Source organism: Tachypleus tridentatus, chromosome 13, assembly GCF_004210375.1.
Source record: "Tachypleus tridentatus isolate NWPU-2018 chromosome 13, ASM421037v1, whole genome shotgun sequence".
Lineage (NCBI taxonomy): Eukaryota > Metazoa > Arthropoda > Merostomata > Xiphosura > Limulidae > Tachypleus > Tachypleus tridentatus.
In genome coordinates, this window is record NC_134837.1 from 66,863,883 (window position 1) to 66,888,140 (window position 24,258).

Below are 24,258 nucleotides of genomic sequence, written 5' to 3' on the forward strand. Positions count from 1 at the left end.
AGAAATCCATCTTTCTATTTATCTGTTTATCGAAAATCTGTCTACAAGAAATTTTTTTGTCTGTCTATCAAAAATCCATCCATTTATCTGTCTATATCTCAAGATTAACAACAAAGATAACGTAAAAAAGTCATGAAATATGTTGGTATTTCATTTAAAGTTTATAATCAAGAGTTTTGATATCTAACTGTCTAAGCCTCCATTTCAGACTTATCACAATAATACTTACAATAAGATAAGAGTTTTGTGCTTAATGTAGCAGAACTATTACAAGTTACAGTCGACGTAGGCTTTTTCTATCTAGTAACTGTAATTGTTGGGTAAAGAGGTAGTTAAAGAACTCGAGTGACGGATGCGTAATTTGTCTCTATGTGATAGAGCCTTTGGTAGCGAAACCAGTCAATATTTGTTATATCTTAAAAGAATTTCTAGGGTTTTTCGTATGCTTGAATGTCGAGATATTTCTGTTATTAAATTTGGGATGTCAATTAACTTATACTAACCTTCCAGTTGTGGTTCTTGAAACCTAAGAATAAACCGTTAAAAGTTCGTCCTCTGTTTTCATTTATTTCTGTAGTTATTACGTATTCTTGGTGAATGTATATCTTACTAGCTTGTGGTATTTTGATAAGGAAATGTAGGAGAAAATTGAGCAATAATATTTGGTTTGTCTGTGTTTGCAGTGACGGACAGGAGAAACCACACAAGTATTATTTGTACTGAGGGAAACCTAGATGTTGAAAGAAAACTACGATGTATTAAGATCAGCATTCTGTGCAAACAAACCATTGAACATAATGTGCTTTATGAGTTGTTTAATGCACAGTACACCACTTTTTTAGCACATAAAATGTCCGCAAGAAGCCGAAAAAGTGCGATTTGTAAGATATTTTATATTGTGAAATAAAAAAAAACACAAACTTTTAAAGTACAATAGCTTACAGTCCAGCTTGCATGTCTCTCAGCTTCTGGTTTACCAACCGGAAATCCGGTCGAGCATCCGGATCTTCGTCCCAACATTCCTGCATACACTTCAGTATGTATTCGCTGCATCCCACGAGTTCGTCGATAGGGGGCCTGAAGATCTGTCCATCGTTATGATGGGGACTCATAACCCTTTCTATGATAACTAATATCCAAATAAATAGATATAAAATAAAACATTACTTCTGGTAACCTAATCGAAACAAAGCTTTAACCATTACATGTACATTTTTAAAATAAAACTGTTCTACTTTTATCACTTTAAACTGTTTACATTCGACATTCATATATGATAACTGTTATTTCAATACGTTTAATTAATTAGTGAAATAACATTTACTTTGTATTTCTACGTGAACAAGAATACGTAACTGAGAAACAACCACACTCGTAAATATTCATTACAACAAAAAAGCGTTTCGACTGGAACTGTGTACCACAACTGACCTGATAGTTACGGTACAAGACGAGAAGTCTTGTCGATTCTGGATGCAACAGATGCAGCGTATTGGCCACATTACGGTTTTCTAGTATTACCTTCACTAGTAAGTTATTTTACTTTATATATTTAATTATAAGTGTTTATAGTACGTACCTTTCAAGGGCAGAAGATCGGGTCCCCATGGTCCTTTCCGGCCAATTATTTCGTACAAGATAATAGCAAAAGAATAAACGTCTCCTTTCTGGGTACCTCTTGGTGGAAAGTTGGCCGTCCTAAGCAGTTCAGGAGCTTTCCACAGAGATCCTGGAAAGCATTAGTCGAGTGTTATATATGAAAAAGAGTGATTAAACTTGGAAACAAAACATACAAACCATTATTTATAATACTGTGCACGAAGATACATCACTCCCTGAAGTTAATAAAATATTTACGTATGTTATCCTCTTCATTAATACAGGGTGTTCGGAAAATCACTGTGCAGTTTTGTAATCATATGTCTATTCAGTCTATTTCAAGCCAGCAACTGATTGGGGTGTTTAGAAACAAAATAAGAAGGATCCAGGCCTGTATTGATGCCAACGGGGGTCTCTTTCAACATTGTTTATAATTGTCATTCATATTTACCTCCTGAATTCTATATTGAAACATGTCTGTTAATAAATATATAAGTGCAGAGTGACTTTCCAAACTCCTATATATATCACACCCTGTACACGAGTATTTACAGCATTGGAATAGCATGAGTGGTCATCTTTGTTTATATATATTATATATTATTTCAATAATGTTAGAAACGTCCGCGTTAGCAGTAACTAATATGTTTCGGTGATTTGACAAGTTCGATAGTCACTACACATGCAGTTAAACATCGATAATCCAAACGCATTTATAATGAGCTAATTAATGTTACAGGGTGAAATAACGTGACCCGAACGGGAACACACGGCCTTGGTAAACTTGCTAAGCCTTTATTAGTTGTTTTAAGGGAAGATACGGCCTTACTAAACTTCCTAAGCCTTTATTAGCTGTTTTTCATGACCTGATTTTAATATTTATCCAAGTTTATCATCAACCTCAAACAATACATCACTACTAACCTCTCTGATACTTTAAATCTTTGCCGCTGTGCATTTCCTGGCCTTGTTTTAACTCATGTAGTCCGTAGTCCGTTATTTGAAGGACCCATCTACTGTCCACTAGACAGTTTGATGACTTTAAGTTCCCGTGAGAAACGACTTCACTCTCGTGAAGATATATCATTCCCTGTGTAAAGTTAAACAACGAAGATATAACATACCCTGTGTAGAGTTAAACAATGAAGATATAACTTGCACAGAGTTAATAAAGTCTCTGTATACTGTACATGAAGATATGTGGTACTCTGTAGAGAATTAATCAGATCTCTATATGTTATACTGTACATGAATATATATCATACACTATCGAAAGTTAATAAAATCTACATATATCCTCAGTGTAAGCGAAGATATATCATGAGCACGCGCTCTGATACCGTAAATCATTAACGAAACCACTCTGGTTAATTTATACACAGAATAAAATCAAACATTTATTGCATGTTGATAGCGTATTTTAACAATAATACCGCTGTGATTTCTGTAGTTTTTATTGTATCTTTTTTGTTTGCTTGTTTCTTAAGCGCAAAATTTCACTGTAAATAATCTCTGCTGTGACCACCGCACGTATTAAAACCTCATTTTAAGCGTTAAAAGTCCTCAGAATTGCCATTAAAGAGTTTTAGTTACATACTAAGTTAAGCACGTATAATATATTTACATTCAAATACACTTTAATAAACATAGATACTGAAGCCTCATTACTGGATGATTTCCTTAGATTGATTTGTTTTTTGAATTTCACGCAAAGCTACACGAGGGCTATCTGCGTTAGCCGTCCCTAATTTAGCAGTTTAAGACTAGAGGGAAGAAAGTTAGTCATCACCATCTACCGCCAACAGTTAAGCTACTCTTTTACCAACGAATAGTGGGATTGACCGCACCATTATATCGCCCTCACGGCTGAAAGGCCGAGCATGTTTGGTGCGACAGGGGATCAAACCTGCAATTTTCAGATTAAGAGCCGAGCGCCTTAACCACTTGGCCATTCCGGGCCTCCAAGAATTGTACTGATTTCTTTGTTAGTTAACCACAAAGTTACACGATGCGCTCTGTCTACCTTGGATATCGAAACCAAAGTTTTTACGTTGTAAGTCTGCAGAGTTAGAGCTCAAACACTGGGAAATACTTTAGTAGAAAAGGTCCAGCATGGCCAGGTGGTTAAGGTGCTCGACTCTTAATCTGAAAATCCCAGGTTTGATCTCCCGTCGCACCAAACATGCTCGCTCTCTCAGCCGTGAGGGCGTTATAATGAGGCCATTATTCTTTGGTAAAAGAGTAGCCCAAGAGTTGGCGGTGGGTGGTGATGACTAGCTACCTTCCCTCTAGTCTCACACTGCTAAATTAGGAACGACTAGCACAGATAGCCCTCAAGTAGCTTTGCGCGAAATTCAAAACAAACAAGCATACTTTACTAGAAAGCGTTTAAGTCAATTCATATATCTACAATCAATCATTCAATAGAACCCCAAATGTAACACTTTACCTTAATTAAATCGGCCACAAGAGAAGCCACAAACATGCTGTCCAAGTGGAGGTCATCGTTCCTCAGGACGTCCTTTGGTTGTTGCAATAACCAGGAAGAAAAATAAGTGTTAAACGGGAGAGCTTCCAATGGTAGCTTCAGAAACATAATGAACATGACACTGCGTGGTAAATAAGTAACAAAATCGTCTTATCATAAAAAGTTGAACTGCTATACGTACGCGCCAAACCTTTATGTAGCTGTGGTTTGAACTCCATGTCGAACTTAAAATTCAGTACGGCTCCATTTTAGAGATAAAAATTGGTAAGATGAAAGAAGCTTAGATGTTTTTACTTTAAATGTATCTTCGTTCTTATTTCAAAACCCACTATTTTTTGATTCAACTAATGCAGACATTGCCTCATGGAATCGTGATTCCAAACCTTTTAAGTTTTCAAAATAAAGTCTCAACCATCAAGAAATCTGAAGCTCTTCCTTCTGACTTTTTTAACCGTTGGTTATAATAAAACTAATAACAATAATCCAAATGCTGCAGAAAAGATTTTATCTCCGTCTTTCCTTTAGTCTAGAAGTTCCCTAGAATTAGCTAACCAGTAGGAATGATGCAAGACCAAAAACAAACTAAACATTTTGTAAAAAAGGAAGACAAATTCTAATCTTACTGTCTCGTACAACTTTGTAATGAAAATATCGAAATATAAGTTATGTTACCTTCCGCAGTAAAATAAAGACCATCATCGCGCATATGCACTCAAGTCACAATTCCCTGATGTTACATTTTGAATCAAAGCACGAGATAATGTACTTTTAAACAAGGAAAGTTAGGACCTTCTATTTTATTTAATGATATTTTGAGTTACATTACATTATACTGATCATATGGAGAACAACGAACTTATAAAGATATAGATGAATATAAACAATAAATAAACTACTGATTAAGGGCGACGTTTAATAATTATTCTACAACTGTATCGAAATGATAACTCGTTGTTTTTGTACAGAAACTGGACTCAAACCAACCCGAACGTCAACTTAGTTCACAATACTGCACTGTAACTACAGCAGACGAAAGAGGCTGCCAGTGTTCGATGGTGCGTGCATACACGAACAAAGACGGATCGTGTTTCGTGTTCAGTTCCGCCATCTGTTTATAGAAATAACTTTAGCCTGTAAAACGTCTATGGATCTGTTTGTGTGTCCAAGATTCAGAATTATGCTTTCTACTTGTCTAACTATGTTAAACGATACAAGTATCTACTGCGACATTCGAATCAGAGCACGAACTACATTCAACATTCGCATTTTAGATACGGAACAACACAATATCTGAGATAGCCAGAGGTCAGTCAAGCGATTTGACTTATAACAAAGAAATTCTGGTATATAAGAAGTCTCCATAAAGAGATATAAAAGTTCTTTGTCGAACATTTCTTTAGTAACAAGTATAAAGATGATGTCTACACCAGTGTTTCTCGATCCGATCTCTCACAAACCCAATTTTCAGCGTTTTAAGACCTCAGACTTAACACTAACAATATGATGTTTTACATAAGCTGTTACAAAACATACTAGAATGCGATTGTTTTGCAAAATGTATTACAGTATTGTGGTTCTGAAAATCCATTACTGAATGGTTATTCTGGTTTCAAACCAACTGACATTTTACACTGGCATACAGGAGTATATTTCAAACCAGTCAACATGTTTACCCTAATATGTAGGTAGCCTTCAAATCAATCAATACTTTCACACTAACACATAGGTAACCTTCAAACCAGCCAACACTTTTACATTAACACCTAGATAGCTTTCAAACCAGTCAACATTTTTACATTAACACCTAGATAGCTTTCAAACCAGTCAACATTTTTACATTAACACCTCGATAGCTTTCAAACCAGCCAACACTTTTACATTAACACCTAGATAGCTTTCAAACCAGTCAACATTTTTACATTAACATCTAGAAAGCTTTCAAACCAGTCAACATTTTTACATTAACACCTAGATAGCTTTCAAACCAGTCAACATTTTTACATTAACACCTCGATAGCTTTCAAACCAGCCAACACTTTTACATTAACACCTAGATAGCTTTCAAACCAGTCAACATTTTTACATTAACATCTAGATAGCTTTCAAACCAGTCAACATTTTTACATTAAAACCTCGATAGCTTTCAAACTAGTCAACATTTTACATTAAAACCTAGATAGCTTTCAAAAACCAGTAGAACAAACCAGTCAACATTTTTACATTAACACCTAGATAGCTTTCAAACCAGTCAACAGTTTTACATTAACACCTAGATAGCTTTCAAACCAGCCAACACTTTTACATTAACACCTAGATAGCTTTCAAACCAGCCAACACTTTTACATTAACACCTAGATAGCTTTCAAACCAGTCAACATTTTTACATTAACACCGAAATAGCTTTCAAACTAGTCAACTTTTTTACACTAACACGTCGGTAGCTTTCAAACAAGTCAACATTTTTCATGTACAATAAAGCAAGTTACTTGCAAACACACATAAAAAGTTTAGAAACCAGCTAACATAGTTACACAAAGTTACTTTTTGTGTGCCCAAAAAAACAAAGTGTACATCTGTTTATAATTCAATCCTTCAATGTGTATATATATATATTAGAAACAGAGAGGTCCGGCATGGTCTGGTGGTTATGGCGCTCGGTTTGTAACCTGAGGGTCGCGGATTCGAATCCCCAGTGACACCAAACATGCTTGGACTTTCAGCCGTGGGAGCGTTATAATTTGACGGCCAATTCCACTATTCGTTGGTAAAAGAGTAGCCCAAAAGTTGGCAGTGGGTGGTGATGACTAGCTGCCTTCCCTCTAGTATTACACTGCAAAATTAGGGATAGCTAGTGCAGAAAGTCCTCGTGTAGCTTTGCACGAAATTAAACAACAACAAAGAAACAAACACTCAGAGAATCCTGCCACTGAGATAAACGTACTGACCAATCAGAGAACTTTGCCGCCAAGCTAAAACGTACTGACCAATCAGAGAATCTGCTTGGCATTTAAATAATAGAAAATATTTGGCAAGTTCTAGAAAGAATAAAGGCAAAAAACGTTTTAAAATAAATTGAAACTGTTTTCCATAAGTCACGTGTAAGATGATGACACTGCGAAAAATATACATAACTGATTAGGAATTTTCATTAGACAGTCCAGTCTATAATTAACAGAGAAATTTTCTTCAATATTATGATAACACTTTGTAAAATGTACGGCAACTGCCTGTTGTGGAGACATAAGTGTAGAGGACGACGTTTCGAAAGTCTTCCGCCTTTTGTCTTCGAAGACAAAAGGCGGAAGCCTTTCGAAACGTCGTCCTCTACACTTGTGTCTCAACAACAGGCAGTTGCTCTCCATTCTACAAGGTTTCATCATGAATACTCTGACTAAACAATCTATCAAAAAATTAACTTTTATGTTTCGAAAATTTGCATTTCTTTCAATATGATGTCCTAAAAAAATCATCTCTATAAATATAATAACACTGTCTCTTGTATGTCCATGTAATTACTTCGCTAGATGTGGATGGATCTTTACCAAAATTGCTATGAAGGTTCTTTGGATCCATGGGGAGATACACACACATTTTCAGTTTTCCATTTTACGGTTTTGTAGAGCTTTTACTTAAGTTTTATGCCATTACTTTTCCCCTATTGATGGGTCTTCACCAGATCTAACATGAAGATTTTTTGGGTGCATACGGAGATACGTGCAAATTTCCGATGTCACATTTTGTGCTTTGCTGTTTTTATGGCGTTTTTACGTTGTTACAATTACATATAAGGTAAGAAACTTTTCATATCCTGTGATAGTCTTTCATTAATCATGAATTTACATAACGTCCGTTCAGGAGACGAGTACTCAAGCTAGTATTTCAATATGATGTTCTGTGAAATCGAACACGACGGTAATTCTTCAAAATGTATTTAAATATAATGTTTTGCAAAAGCTATTGCAGTATTATTACTCTGTCAAATCTATTACACTGCGGTTGTTCTGCAAACAATGTTAGAATACGACTGTTTTACAAAATCTATTACGTTATCATTGTTTCTCAAGATTTGTTTGTTGATGGTAATAAAAGGACAAGGATCCGCTATGGTTTGAATGTAAACCTCGGAACAGCTGGTTATAACATAACACAATACAGCACGTAGTCCAAAACGGATATAAGAAAGAAGTTAATTCGGTATGGTATAGACAAGTAAACGGTATTATACCATACGGTAAAACATTTTCTGATATTGTTACTTTAGGTCTTCTTCCTTCACGGAAGTTCACGTGACAGTAGTTAAACCACTAGTAGTGAGCAGTGGGAGTGGCTGAAGTGAGACGTTGTTTCCCACACGTTAAACATTTCAGACTTTCTGTCAGTTTAAGCATTATAAGATATATTAAACGAGTCCTTAACTTCAGTGTTAAATAGCCGAAGCTCAATGCTTCTGAGAATTTCGTGAAACCGAGAAAGACCAAAATTACATGAACGTCTTGGAATTTTGATATTTAAATGGATTAAAAGCGATTCGAAAACGAAATAAATGCAGACTTCGAATATAAAACGGTAATACTGCTGTTCATAGTTGTACTTCATATGCTACTTATGTTTATAAATCTCCCCTCTTATTTTCCTATTGTCATGTTTTATGGTAGGACTAATATTCTTGATTGAATTTCTTACCTCAAGGCTACCTCTTGCGCAGAATAATGTCAAAACACATACGTTGGGAGGATCTACGCATGCGCCAATCACTGGGTTGATGTTTTCGTGTCGCATTTCACGAATCTAAAATGAACAATAAAACAAATTCCTGAAAAGCCTCAACGAATCCAAAACTGCCTTTTGAGAGATAATATAAAATATCTGAAAGAACAAGAGTGCAGTAGAAAAGGCTTTAAGTGTTAACAAACCGGAAACTGTTCTTTGAAAGACAATCTGTAACATAACATTAAGCTTGTATTCTCTGGGAATGTTTAAAATTCATAAATGTTATGGTAAAATAATTCTCTGAAATGGTGCACATACAGCTTTCAAATTCAAACTAACGCTCATCTGGACCCTAGGTGCTTGATGCAAATGGCTACAAGACACGGGTTCCCTTTGAACGATGCATTAAGTGAATAACAACACACTCCCATGTCGAATATCCAAACACATCCAAAAACAACGCAGAGGCCAGTATTTTCATAAGAAAAGATCCAGCGGCAGTAAGTTTAAAGTCCACGACAACCAGTCCATTGGACCTCATAATCTCGCCCACTTCTCAAGCAACTGTGGATCAAGGTGTAAATAAGATTTTTAAATGACCAATTATTTCAATAAATAAACGAATAAATAAATAAATAAACGAAGAAATTAACTTACACTAATAATCTCTTTACAGAGACTCCTGGTGAGGTCAATGCTTCTTTTATTTATATACTTGATGAAAACAACGTTTCCTTTGTAGAATCCAACTCTAGAGTCCATCAGCTGGGAGAGAGAACTCTTTTTTCCAAAGTCCGTTAAATTTCTTAGTCGACTGAAGTCGTGCATCTGCACCTGTACAAAATATAAACACCTTCTGACATTTAACGAAAGTACAATCTTTCAAGCATTACTTAAATTTATGTGTATCTTACATAAAAAAATAATCAGTAAACAAGTATAAATTCATACGAATCTCACATTTAAGTTAAAACATTCGAGAGGTTTTCAGTACTGGCAAATAAATCAGGGTTTTAATCGTATAACATTATTTTAACTTGGTTTATTAGGGACGGCTAGCGCAGATAGCCCTCGTGTAGTTTTGCGTGAAATTCAAAAACGAACAAAAAACAATTCCTGAACTCGAAAATTCCCCAACTAGAAGGCTTTAATAAGGCAATTTATTTCTGGTTTATAACTATAAGCTCATGAAACTATTAATATCTTGCAGGTAATATATAGTATCAAGTAACGACTAGCGAAGAAAGGACAAGCTTAACTGATATCTACGACAGTATTTGAAACTCATATTTAGTGTTTGTGTGTGTTCCGTAAGTAAGTATCCTCAATTTTCTCTTTAATGTTACTTTTATTAACGGTATTACTTAGAGTGTTTAATATAGCTATTTTTGCTGCGTCAAATATCTAAAGCTAGCCGAACTCCGTGATATATCATTCGATTTATGGCCGAAAATTTCCATAACAGCAAGGGCACAGAATTGATGCATTCTAATAATTGTAAAAAACGAACATTAGAACAGTGTATTTAATAAGCTATATAAACTCACTACATGATTCGATTTTAGCTTTCACCTCAGTATGTTGAGTGAACTAATACCGATCACAGAGAAAATAGAGAAATTTATATGCGAATTAAAGTTTCCTTGGTTCGAGTTTACAATAAATAAGACATTTTCTCAACCAGCGAATATGTTTATTAATCACTTTGAAACGTAACACGTCTTTATTCTAGTCTTGAAGAGAAGACACGTGTTACCTTGTCATAAAAATACACACACGTGGATATGAACTTTATACAAACAAGAGACAGTAATGTCGTTCGGACAAACACAAATGTTATGGTGTAAACTACACAACTGAAATGATAACCCAGTGGTTATTTGAAGTATAGGACCCACACAACGGAGTGGATACACTATCTATAACATTTTTCCTATATCTAAAGTTCTCAAATGTAAAATAAATAATCAGTTAATTCTTTAACTAAAATACAGTAATATGAGTTTATAACAATCTGTTTGTTTAAAATGATGTAAATTAGATAATCAGTTACTCCACAATCTGAAGTGTTAATTTATGGTTTTAATAAAGTACTTTTAACAATGGTTCTTCTACTCATAAAAAGTTTATCATTCGGATTGTTTGATTTGAAAGAAATGTGTTTAAAAGTTATCATTTCACAAGAAACCACGTAAAACTGAAATCAAATACCACTTGCTTTAAATTATAAATGATTGATACTGTACTAATGCTCGGTGTTTTTCTTGTAAATCAGGTATTATCAGTGTAATGAATCTTTTTTTATTATTTTAATATTTTGTTTATTCATATGTTTGTTCCTGACTTTTGCAATAAATACTCAGTTTCTAGTATAATAAACTTTAAACCGGTGTAGAAACCAAATAAAATTCAAGGCTACCGCATGAAAATATAAGTAACTTTTATTTAAATACAGTGAAAACTACTATTGAAAACAAAGACAAATAAAGATTTTCATAATAAAAAGACCAACTTAAACTATATTTCAGCTGTCAGATATTGTATGAAATAAAATCACAACAGTAGACCCATAGAAATCAAGTAAATATCAAGACGCTATAGAAACTAATTTAAAATTACAACGGACAGAATATAAATATAAAAAAAACTCATAGAAACCAAATAAAAACTAATACGCGCATAGAAAACATGTGAAAACTGAGAATACCAAAGAATACCAATTGGTATTTCCATGAACACAGGTAAATGTCAAGACTTCTGTAAAAACAAAGTTAAACCAAGAATACCATAGATACCAAGTAAAAATTAAGATTTATCGGGAAACCTAAATAGACATAATTTTCAAAGAAATTTCTCGAGCTAAAATGAGCTATTATGACCTTTATAAAAATTTGTCTCAATAAACACGAATAAGTAAGTTAGAACAATGAATAGATGACAAAAACTCGTGTAAGTTTATTATAAATAACTCTAAACAGTTACAAAGAGAAGGGTGAACAGAAAGTCGGTTATACACAATTTGAATAAATGATACATAACAGAAATCTCTAGACACGTATAAGCAATTTTTACAAGTTAGAAATAAGAGTGGATGAGCAAATGTTAGAAGGTATTATAAACTAGGAGAAGAAGTTAGGAAAAATGAATCTATATTTCTGAAAAGTCAATTATAATCCATTAGAACATGTTAACAGATGACAGAAAACTCCAGAAAGTAACTTATAGACTGTTAGAATAAGTTAACAGGAAACATAATTCTAAAAACCTGCTTACGATATATTAGAATAAGTTACGAAGCAGAGAATTTCTGAAAAATGGTTATAGTTATTTACATTAAGATTAATAAAGTTTAAATAAAAACATTTAAACAAATATATCACCACCAAATGAAAATGTTAGAAAGATAAAATTATTCAGTTATTGTTTTTAGTATCTATGAGTGCTATCGAATTCAATGTCCAGATTTCTCTTGATAACTCTTAAAATATCTAAAGTACTATATTTGGTAATGATGTTGAAAGATTTCTCTTTGGTTATTAATATCCCCGTCGCACCAAACATGCTCGTCCTTTCAGTTGTGAGGGGGCGTTATAATGTGACGGTCAATGCCACTCTTCGTTGGTAAAAGTGTAGCCCAAGAGTTGGCGGCGGGTGATGATAACTAGCTGCCTTCCCTCCAGTTTTACACTGCTAAATTAGGGACGGCTAGCACAGATAGTCCTCGTGTAGCTTTGCGCGAAATTCAAAAAAGCAAACAATTTGGTTATTAGTAATGCATTCTTGAAAATACCAGCGACCAAAAAATAAATAAAATGGAAGCACAAATATACAATTATTGAAAAAAAACTACTACAAAAAGTAACCATAATAACCTTAATCAGCTCATCGTACTTACGTTAATCTGATTGTGGGTATTTTGAAGAGTGAACTCTGAAGTTGTCCTTAAGAAGATAAGATCTTTTATGTCTACTTTCCACAACATGCGCGCCATCTTCTGCTCATATCTATAATGACTAAAATACTTTTCAATGGAGTAGCTGAGAAAATAGTTAAACATGAAAACCAAGTAAATGTCAAGGCATGCATAAAAACCAAGTAAATGTGAGTAATGACATAACATCCAAGTAAAAATCATGATTCGAGTAAAAAATAAGTAGCACATACAGTATGTCAGAAGCTGTCCTGGTTCTTGACGTTCATTGTTTTCCTCAATTCGCACACTTACGAACTGTTGCCATTCGTCTCAGAACTATTTACATTTACATATAACGATGATATCTTATACTATAGGAATAATGGTCTAAAATATTGTTCGTTTAACCTTTCTCTGAACAAAAAAGAAACTAGAGATGAATTTCAATCCATTTTTTTTTCTGCAATAAAGCTAAAGTGTCTTCTATTTTTATTTATCGCCACTGACAACAAAACCTTCAATATTCTGCAGCCGTCTCTTACTACGGTTGTTTATAACTCCCGATAAAATCGATTTAGCGTATACTATCAATTCATAAGCAGCCTAAGGAAAACATGAAAATAACTATTTATGAAACTTACCACGCAAGAATCAGCTATCAATGATGTCAAACAACTATCCATATTATTAAGGATCAGTAAAACTATCCATACTATTAATGGTCGGTAAAAAAAACTATTAATACTATTAATGATATCAAACAACCATCTATACTGATATGAAAGAAGTACCAGACCTATATATTTATATCACAATTAACTTGTCGTACGTTACAAGTACATATGTTTGTGTGTACATATTCCATTCAATGATTCCGTTCATTGAAACATTCTAGGTTTCTTATTGCTCATACTTAGAAGTATGTTAAGCCTAGTGAATGAAAATATGAAGAAAATCAATAATTCATTGGTTTATATACTCATATGTAAGTTTGACTATTTTTTACTCAAAATGTTTGAAACTTACCGAATACTAAATATTCCAGCAATGACGACCAATGCAGTTGTAACCAGACCAATCAGTATCATTTTCCAATCTGAAATATAAAACTTTGTTATAAGAGCTGACAGATAAGTTACATAAGGTCTGTATTATCACTCTGTCTGGGATCATCAGAGATTTTTTTTTTTTTTTTTTTAGCGGTGTTTTCGGCCTTTATCCTAAAAAGCTTATCGAATTAATATGCACCGAAACAGAAAAGTCACCTGCAAAGTTTCTTGTGCTATGTATATTATGTTTGGCCAATTTAGTTATTACCAGTATGATCTTATTTTATTCTAAAACAGTCATCTGTTTCATCTTCCGCATCATATTTCACGACGAAGTATAAAATCAATCTTCTCTTTCATCTTCCAAAATTACAACCAATATATATATATATGATCATATTGCATCCTGAAACAGATCAGAAGAATATTTGAAACTAACAAAAACAAATGAAACGATCATATATATAATTCTGTAACAAAACTAACTGGATTACATTTCATTCTGAAGAAAAGTTCATCTTCCAGTTTTAAACATACATTTTTTGAGCCAGTTTTAAATCTGAAAGAAATAGGCATTGAGCACTTATTAAACCTGGAACAAATAAGACCTTATTAAGCTAATGTTTAGTCTGAAACACATAGGCATTCAGCTAATTGTAGGTCTCGAATTAGTGTTTAATCCGAAATGGATAAACATTGAGTAAATGTTTGACCTGCAATAGTCAGGCATCGAGCTAGCGTTAAGTCAAAAACAGATAAGCATTGAGCTAATTTTATGTCTAAAAGAGATAATATTCTGATAAATGAAATGTATAACACTAAAATCAGGGGTTCAATTCCCCTCGGTGAGCTCAGCAGATAGACCGATGTGGCTTTACTATAAGAAAAACACAAACAAACAGAAATGAAATATGTGTAATATGTATATATTACGAAGCTACTTAGAAAACAAATATTTCATAATCCGAATTTTCGCTTTGGATTTCAAATTAGTCGATTGTCTTAAAATATTTTACTTTTTATATTAAGCTTCGTTTATTTTATCATTGGCAATAACGATCTTGGGATTCTTCAAGATATTAAATATTAAACTTTCTTTAAACATTTGTATTTTGGTTTTCTCCATAAAAGACTAGTAAAATATGTGATATTTAAACATTATCGTTAAAACAAGCGAAAGTTAAAGGAGTATAATCATTTGTTTTGAATTTCGTGCAAAGCTGCACGAGGGCCATTTGGTACTCTTGTACCAATTAATAGTGGGATTCACCTCCACATAATAAAGTCCCAACAGCTGAAAGGGCGAGTATTTTTAGTGGGACGGGAATTAATTCGAATCGAGCGCCCTAATTACCAGCTCATGCCAGGCCTAACTTTAATCAGCTCAAAACACGCCCTAACTACCAGCTCATGCCAGGCCTAACTTTAATCAGCTCAAAACAAGCCCTAACTACCAGGCCATGCCAGACCCAACTTTAATCAGCTCAAAACACGCCCTAACTACCAGGCCATGCCAGACCCAACTTTAATCAGCTCAAAACACGTCCTAACTACTAGGCCATGCCAGACCCAACTTTAATCAGCTCAAAACACGCCCTAACTACCAGGCCATGCCAGGCCCAACTTTAATCAGCTCAAAACACGCCCTAACTACCAGGCTATGCCAGGCCTAACTTTAATCAGCTCAAAACACGCCCTAACTACCAGCTCATGCCAGGCCTAACTTTAATCAGCTCAAAACACGCCCTAACTACCAGCTCATGCCAGGCCTAACTTTAATCAGCTCAAAACACGCCCTAACTACCAGGCCATGCCAGGCCCAACTTTAATCAGCTCAAAACCCCTAACTACCAGGCCGCCAACTTTAATCAGCTCAAACACGCCCTAACTACCAGACCATGCCAGGCCCAATTTTAATCAGCTCAAAACACGCCCTAACTACCAGGCCATGCCAGGCCCAACTTTAACAGCTCAAAACACGCCCTAACTACCAGACTATGCCAGGCCCAATTTTAATCAGCTCAAAACAAGTAGTCATTTTAAATTGAATTACTTGAAGTTTACAGTACAATAAACTTAGCAATATTGTTATTAGCAAATTAATGCACTCAACAGTTACAAATATTAAAGGATTCTTGCTTTTTAATAGTAACATAGCGGGACTATGACACATGTTATAAAATTCATGAAAACATCCACAATTTTGTTTTGCCTCAAAACATTACCTTGAAAAAAATGTTAGTTTTAAATCTTTCCATTTGGTTAATTTATAAAGTTAAAAAAAGCCCAGAGAGATATAATGCAGTCAAGAATATACAAAAGATGTCATGGACTCTTATTGGAAACCAATATAAAAAAATAAAGTGTTTTGAAATAGACCAATGGCGTACTAGTTAAGTGTGAAATTTATTGTAATAAAGGCCCGACATGGTCAAGCGTGTTAAGGCGTGCGACTCGTAATCTGAGGGTCGCGGGTTCGCATCCCGGTCGCGCCAAACATGCTTGCCCTCCCAGCCGTGGGGGCGTTATAATGTGACGGTCAATCCCACTATTCGTTGGTAAAAGAGTAGCCCAAGAGTTGACGGTGGGTGGTGATGACTAGCTGCCTTCCCTCTAGTCTTACACTGCTAAATTAGGGACGGCTAGCACAGATAGCCCTCGAGTAGCTTTGTGCGAAATTCCAAAACAAACAAACAATTATTGTAATAAAATAAACCAATAAAAAGCCAGCTAAGAATGAAATGTTTTAAAATATGTCAAGCCTTATCGTAATTCTCTATCATATTTGTTCGTTTTTTTAAATTATTAGATATCGCTATCTATGACGTTTCACACCATAAAATATAATATTTCTATGAATAATGCATTCTATTTTGTATTTTCCACTTTTCTGAGATAGGTAACTATTTTCGACATCTGTCACCCAGACAATGGTCTGAAATAATCTTTAGGTACATAGTAAAAAAAAAGATAAACATTTTGGTAGATAGTATCCTTAAATAATATTCTACTAGTAAAATTTCGAAATATTTTTTTTTGACAAAGAAGTGTATATAAATGACCTCCTGATGGCAAATGTAATTGGATAGTCTTCTGCTACCAAAAACTTGGAAATAACAGGTTTCTTCCAATAACTGTAATAGGGTAGATAATCTAATGGTGGAAAGTGTTGTGTTATAATATTTTACTAATTAAAACCCTTGACATACTTTAATGTTAGAAAACTTCAAGAAAAAATAGTATTTTCCTAAGAAAATTCGTGAAGTAATGTTATGTTGGAAAGCATCAAATAGGAAAACAGTTCCTCACCTTGCTCACATAACTCTCCATAAAATCCGCACATAGGTTCTCCAGCAGGTGGCGCTCCAGCTATCCAATCAATCTGTTTCTCTAGAAGTAGCCGCTTGAATATACGAAAAAAACAACAACTGTGAATTTATACATACGAATTTCTCTGCTCACATTGAAATTACAAACGAAGAATTCTTTAATCATAACAGTACTCAAACCGTGATCCGGAATCAATGGCATCTGTTATTCTTAAAACGACAAAAGAAGGAGCTAAAAATGAGATATTATTAGATTTATTCCTCATGCTTTGTCTGTGCGAAGTTTTCAGTTAAACAGCTCAAAACCCACAGAAGAGAATGATGCGTCTTAATATGAAAACAGACCAGCAGGTGGCGTTGCAACAAAAGAACGAAGATGAGCTGCGAGTCTGTGTGATATCACTATTAATTATATGTATATATATTAATAGCAATAAAATATTGATCCTTTGATACAGTAAAATGTAAAAAAAACAGCACAGATATTGCTAAGTACATCATTATGTGAAATTATATTGAATAATCATACTTAAAGAAATATAATCTTGACATTAAACAGTCCTTCAAGAAGAAACGTCCGAGAAGACAAGGCTGGTTTATTGTTTTCTTTAGACTATGTTCTTGGACATATAGGCTTCTTCTCTTTTTACTTTCTGTTGACAAAGAGAAACATTTAAGTTGTGTCGTAGTTGTAAGATGACACTCATTTGTCGGTTTCCGAAGCTGTTCATGTCCTGGTTAGAAACACACTCTTTCTTCGTTACTAGTGCTTTATGTTGTATAACGCGTTTAGTGGTTCTGTTTCCCACACCTTTATCTATTTCACCAAAATGAACATCACGATAGTGAATGTAACCATACAGATATATGAGATTCTTTGTTCTATACATGGCTTCACATGAGCTTTACATGAGTGACGTCTTCTAAGTGTTTTCATACTTTATATTAAACCAATAATATCACATTTGAATTGTATATCAAACCAACAATATCACTCCTGAACTTTATCTTAAACCAAAAATATCACATTTCAACGTCATGCAAAACCATTAATACTACATTTGAGCTTCCAAGAAAACCAATAATGTCGTATTTGAACTTAGAATAAAACCATTGATATCGCATTTGAACCGTCTACAAAACCTACAATTTAAAATAGAAACTTCCAATAAAACCAAGAATACCAAATCTGAAATTGAGTTCGTTTTTTTTGTTATTTTTATACAAATATTCCTGTCTCTGCTTACACTTTTTAAACGTATTTAACTTTCTAACTATTAAATTATCCTGAAATAACTCACACATTTTTATTTGTGTATTGGAATTTTTTATTTTGAAGAAAGAATTTTTAAATTTGAATATTTACCGGAAGTCCATGCGCCCCCTGATAGGTGAATCTCCCAACAGGTTGCATGGTTTTGATGTTTTCTGTATCTTTTCGCGTTGGGTTGTCGAGTAGAGCTAGAAGAGCAAAGTTTCCTTCTGCGTCTCCATTTTCATCTATCATAACACTAAATCCGTGAATACCTTAAAAACAAGCGTATCGTGAGAAGTGTTAAAAGAATATTTTTTCCAGCAGTGCAATGAAGATATTAACAACAAATCATGAATTATAGGGTCAAACTGATGTTTTTATTTAATTAAGTTGATCCAAGTCTCAAAAAAGTGTAAAAACATTAGCTTACTGGTTAGCTTATGGTTTTTTAATTTTCACGTAAAGCATAATAGGCCATAATTTTGAGTTGATAAACTAGACAGAAGATATTTAGTGACCAGGTACCCATCCAATTCTTGGTTTAATCAAGTCTGCCTAAATACTAAGATTTATCCGTTACTCTTGTAATGCACATGCATCAACAAAGTGTCAGTTAACGCGAATCATGAATAGGCCAGGTCCAAAAAAGACTACTTGTATCACTTTTTCAACGGGCTTTTCACCAAAAATAACAACTATTTATTATTTCACTATTCGAGTTTTAAAGTTTACGATATGTATTTAACATATATGTTACATTTTTAAATACTAAAACTAATATCAGACAGTAAGCAAACCTAATGAGTTATCATTTGCTTTTACGTCGTTTGTTGTACGCGTGACTTAAAGATTATTACTTCTTGACTAGTGGTTGGTTATTTACAAAATGGTTTCCTAGTTGGTTAAAAAACAAGAATACTTCCTGTTTTAAGAATTATTAAATAAATACAAGTTGCGAGTATTACATAGGTTCACTTTAAACGAGCCTTCAAGAACAATCTATATTTAAATAAGAACTTAATAAAGGCCTAACTAATGTTAGGCCTAAGACAAGTGGACTTAAGAGATTTCGGTTTCCTCGATTAGAATTACTTTGTAATATTCTATAAATCGTGTATTTAAAATACTGTTGTGGTAAATATACTAATTTGACTGTAAACGTTTTGTGAGTCTCTGCTAATTTGTCAATATTTGCCATGTTTTCTCTCACGTTTTTATGTTTTGTTTTTCGTATCAATGTGCATCCTTCATGAAATTAAACGAGTCATTAGAAAACTGGATGAAGAAATGCACCATTATGTGCACTGATTACTTTCTCTTTCACAGACAAATTTTAATTTTAAAAATTACTCTGTTAGATGAAATTTCTAACAAAATCCTTCCAAGAGACCTTTTAGCAACAGAAATTAAAATCCGTGTGTCTTGTTACGTCACCTTCTAATCATAAAAAATATATTTACAAAAGATTACTTAATACCCTAAGCAAACAGAAAAACCTAAGCTACCGGAAGTAAGATTACTTCTTCCACTTTCTGTTCTGAATCCAACCAGTTCCAAGCTTTACCAAAATCTTTATAGCCTTTTCTTCTGAATAAATATAGAGACTAAGGCTGCAGTGTTAAATCTTCTAGATACTATTGTTATATTCTGGGGCTAGGAATAATAGAGACACTACTGTTAGATTCTTGGGATAGGAATATTTTTTTTAAAAGTATTAGAGACATTTTTCTGCCATAACACACGCCTAAGAGTCAAGTTTGTATTTTCGCACCACTGTCTTTGGTTTTCCCTATAAGTAATCAGATTTAAAAATGCAGCGACATCTATACTGCATTAAGGTTAGTATTTCTTACAAATTCACTGCAACTAATACACTAAATTGTGCCCGGCATGGCCGAGCGCGTTAGGCGTGCGACTCGTAATCCGAGGGTCTCGGGTTCGCATCCCAGTCGCGCTAAACATGCTCGCCCTGTCAGCCGTGGGGGGCGTTATAATGTGACGGTTAATCCCACTATTCGTTGGTACAAGAGTAGCCCAAGAGTTGGCGGTGGGTGGTGATGACTAGCTGCCTTCCCTCTAGTCTTACAGTGCAAAATTAGGGACGGCTCAGGTTTCTCCTCCTGGTTGGGGTGTGTGCAGTAGGTTAACAATCTCTCACTTAAAAAATCACCCTGTTAATGAATCCGCAAGCGATTGCGGCCCTATGTTCCTTCATGGAATCGAGTGGCATAATAAATACTATAATAATAATACACTAAATTAAATGCAGTGTTGTTCTTGGTATAAGTAATCGTACAAAATAAATTAATTGCTTGTAACTAAGATACACTTTCCAGTAGCAAAAGTTCGTATAAAATAAATATGGGTTTGCTACAGTTACGTGCAACAGATGGACAAAATAGAAAATCTACCAAATCTAACTTTTTTTTTCAATAAAAAAAATATTAGCGCCAAACCGTCTGTGGTAACAGGTTTAAAAACAAACAGATGCTCACGTACCAGTTTTATCTGGTTTGTTAACTTCACTGAAAGATCTTCTCGCTGTGATATTCGTGGCCCCTGATGTTTTCTATGATTCTCACATTTAACAACAAACAAATATTTAAGTTCACGGGCTGAATTACATTATATTAGAGATTTACGGCGCAACTTAGAACACTTAGCTGCATGGATAGATTAACTTACTGTGATATTCGTGGCCCCTGATGTTTTCTATGATGTCTTTTCCGTCATACTCTGTTAGATGATTGTTTAAAGCCTCCGTCAGTGCTTTAGCATAGATCATAACAGCATCATAGGCTAAGCCAGCATACAGGGGCACCTAAAATAAGACACACCTAAGCGAAAGCGAGCGACATTAAACTAAGATAAGAAACAGTAATAATTAATGTAGTACATTTGAAAAGAAAAGTTCGATTTAAATTGCTTAATCGACAGGACGGTTTCAGGTTCTAGTTCACACAAATCTTTCTGAACACAGACCCTAACTAAGTGATATTCTATAAGTACGTTAGCAACTCATGCTGAAACGGGAATGTTCCTCCAGATATGTGGTTTAGGCCTCCTAACATGGGTGACATGTGAGTTTGTTCAGATTAATCTAGCTGCTCTTGGTTAAGGTTGCAGAAACCACGTTGTTTTTGTTTACTAACCGATATTTAGTCGACCAAGAACATTTACACTGTTAGTACGAATGGAATAACAAATCAGTTACGTTTGTTACAAAAAGTAATTTTTCATTTTTTTCTTTACATCTTGAAATCCTTCAACCAGAGAACACTTTTTCTGCGCATGTCAGGTAAAAAATTCCCCTGGATCCAAGTATAATCATTGTGTTATTTGCTGTGTTCGTTGCGGGGGATTAAACCCCGGATTTTAGCATTGTAAGGCTGTGAATTTACCGCTGTCCTATCGGAGAACTTTGAACTACTAACCAGAAAGTAAATAGCAAACTAAAAACATCCTGTGCTACAAGAGATTTTCCTGTTTTTTTAAACTGAATACACGAATCACTGCTGTTTCTACAACGCGCGTATAGCGCATTTGGTAGTATTATATCTCTAACCTCCGACCTCCTTGATGTGCAGCCCTGTGATTTAATATTACAATAAGTGTAATAACGATAACTTCAGTTACGTAATTTTTTACTGACCGAATATGATACCCTTTACCAAAAATATATTAACATTTCACCAACACCTTATTCGTGACATGTTGCTGGTGAAAGAATTTACCCTCAATACCAGTGGTCACTTAGGTTGCGTAATTACATTATATTAATGATTTACGACGTAACTATTCGTAAGTTGTGGAATGCCTTACCTGTTGGAGTATGACATTCTCACTGTAATATAGATCTTACTCACTGTAAAGCACTCCACTGTTTCAGCTGTGGGTATGGAGGCTTATAAGACTAAAATCCAGGTTTCAATACTTGTAGTGAACACAGCACAGTAACTCTGTGTAGCTACATCGTGTAGCTCTGTGCTTAAAAACAAAACAAAACTTACAACAAAACTGCATCGGATCCAAGGAAGAATAACTGAATTTGAAATAATATCACTGAGTTTGGTGTGAAATCCATATATTATAACTAACTATATCACACTCTACTGAAAATGTGGACAACAACAATAATATAAAGAATATATTATTCTTCAAGAAGTGTCCGGGTATTACTAATTTTGGTTAGGCCTTTTTTATAAACCCTATAATATGTTTCAGGCTCAACTTATTCCTTGGTGTCTCTCTTCAAGCAAGCTTCAGTTTTTGCGTTGTCTTGGTATGTTAAATGATTCTCACGTGACGCGAAGACCAATTGAGCGAACATGTTGAGGCACGACAGATGGTTCTGTATTGAAAATTCTTGTAGCATTTTGATGTTATCTCTGTCTTCTCTTTCAACATGTTGATTGTATTACCATAAAATATTACACCATTCTCGTTTATTCTCCACACCAGACGGCTCGTCGCCTAGAGTTTTGATTATTTTGATGCTGAGTTCCCACTTGCTTTTATAAGAATCCTGGGTTATAGAGTAGATTACAAGAAATATCTTGTTTGATTGGCACACCATTTAAGACAGACTAAAATAAACCACGTTTTATATGGTGTTTCTAGTGATTCCTTTAATTAGATTCTAAATATCCGTCCCGTGTGATCAGTGACATATAATTAGTGTGGTTCTACCTGTAAGAGTATGAAAACCTAATTCAGTTTTGTTTTTTTTAGATCTGGGTAGCAAGAGAAATGGTGTGGATAACTATCGGTAGTTCAGTTCATTCTCGACAACAGGAAGAATGGCCTAGAAAGCTGCTAATGGTTTAGTTTATTCTAAAAACAGGAATGGTGTAGGTTGCCGTCAGTATTTTAGTTTATTCTGATTAAGAGGACGAATATTATAAGTGGCTGTTGATATGAATTGGCTGTCTACAAAGTTTGGTGTCCAGACCCTTCAAAAACTAACAACTGATATTCACGGTAATTGTTGCGAGACTCCATTTGTCCTACGATTTTCTAAATTGATTGACTGTCAATTAGTTTCAGAAGACGGTTGATGAAATCGTAAGTTAAAGCTTGTTACAGATCAAGTAACAGATGCTTTGTGAAAGATAAAAAAAACTCATATGTTATAACATTTATTTTAACAAAAGTTTAAATCTGAAGGCTAGGAAAACAGTTCTTTCAAATATTCGATTTTTCAGTTAAAAGTAACAACATATTTAACTAAAACAAAATTAGGCCTAACGAAGAATATTTGTACTTCTCTTACCGGTAGTGCGAGATGTGGATGAGCGGGAATGACAAATGGCGGACAAACAGAGAGTGAGGTAACGTTCTGTTTAAAATCGTCATAATCAGGGTTAATAGCAGCTCGATGAGTGACAATGAATACTGCTCTAAAAGGAAGGATGTCGCTATCAGCTGCCTCTGATTCTGGAAAATCAAAAATCTATGAAAACATTGGTGTAAGACAGCCACCTTTATAAGTATAAATATTTATATATCTAGCTCCTAGTTTGTTCATTTTGTACTCAAAATCAGAAATATATAAAATAACTTTCAGATATACCTTTTGACTTCACAGTAGTGAAAAAAAAACGTTCAGTTTAACTGGTTTGTGTTACGAATCTTAGGCCTATAAGTTTCCAACTTCACCACATGTCGGCGTTTAAACAGTCTTTAGATATCTACCTGTTAATCTTTTCAAATATGCCATTTTAATCAATGTTTTTCAGTCAAAAGATGGAAGTGTGCTTTTTTTTATTGTTCTTGCTAGGATGTGACGAAAGTATCAGTTTTTGTTGGAATATCCCCTCAACGGTACAGCGGTACGTCTATGGACTCACACCATTAGAAATCTGTTTCGATACCTGTGATGGGCAGAGCAGAGATAGTCCATTGTATAGCTTTGT

At 34.4% G+C, this 24,258-nt stretch overlaps 1 protein-coding gene across 1 annotated transcript in view; it reads right to left on the reverse strand.

The window, feature by feature from the left end:
• Positions 1-24,258, reverse strand: part of LOC143237633 (guanylate cyclase 32E-like) — a 129,713-nt gene that overhangs the window by 73,737 nt on the left and 31,718 nt on the right. Inside the window, exons 4-15 of the mRNA XM_076477099.1 lie at positions 23,616-23,779; positions 21,029-21,164; positions 18,455-18,615; positions 17,069-17,162; positions 13,737-13,806; positions 12,693-12,810; positions 9,455-9,631; positions 8,771-8,875; positions 4,049-4,120; positions 2,524-2,689; positions 1,580-1,729; positions 943-1,129 (exon numbers count right to left, since the gene is read on the reverse strand). Coding sequence (XP_076333214.1) covers positions 943-1,129; positions 1,580-1,729; positions 2,524-2,689; positions 4,049-4,120; positions 8,771-8,875; positions 9,455-9,631; positions 12,693-12,810; positions 13,737-13,806; positions 17,069-17,162; positions 18,455-18,615; positions 21,029-21,164; positions 23,616-23,779 — 1,600 coding nt within the window. The remainder of the gene's footprint in view (positions 1-942; positions 1,130-1,579; positions 1,730-2,523; positions 2,690-4,048; positions 4,121-8,770; positions 8,876-9,454; positions 9,632-12,692; positions 12,811-13,736; positions 13,807-17,068; positions 17,163-18,454; positions 18,616-21,028; positions 21,165-23,615; positions 23,780-24,258) is intronic.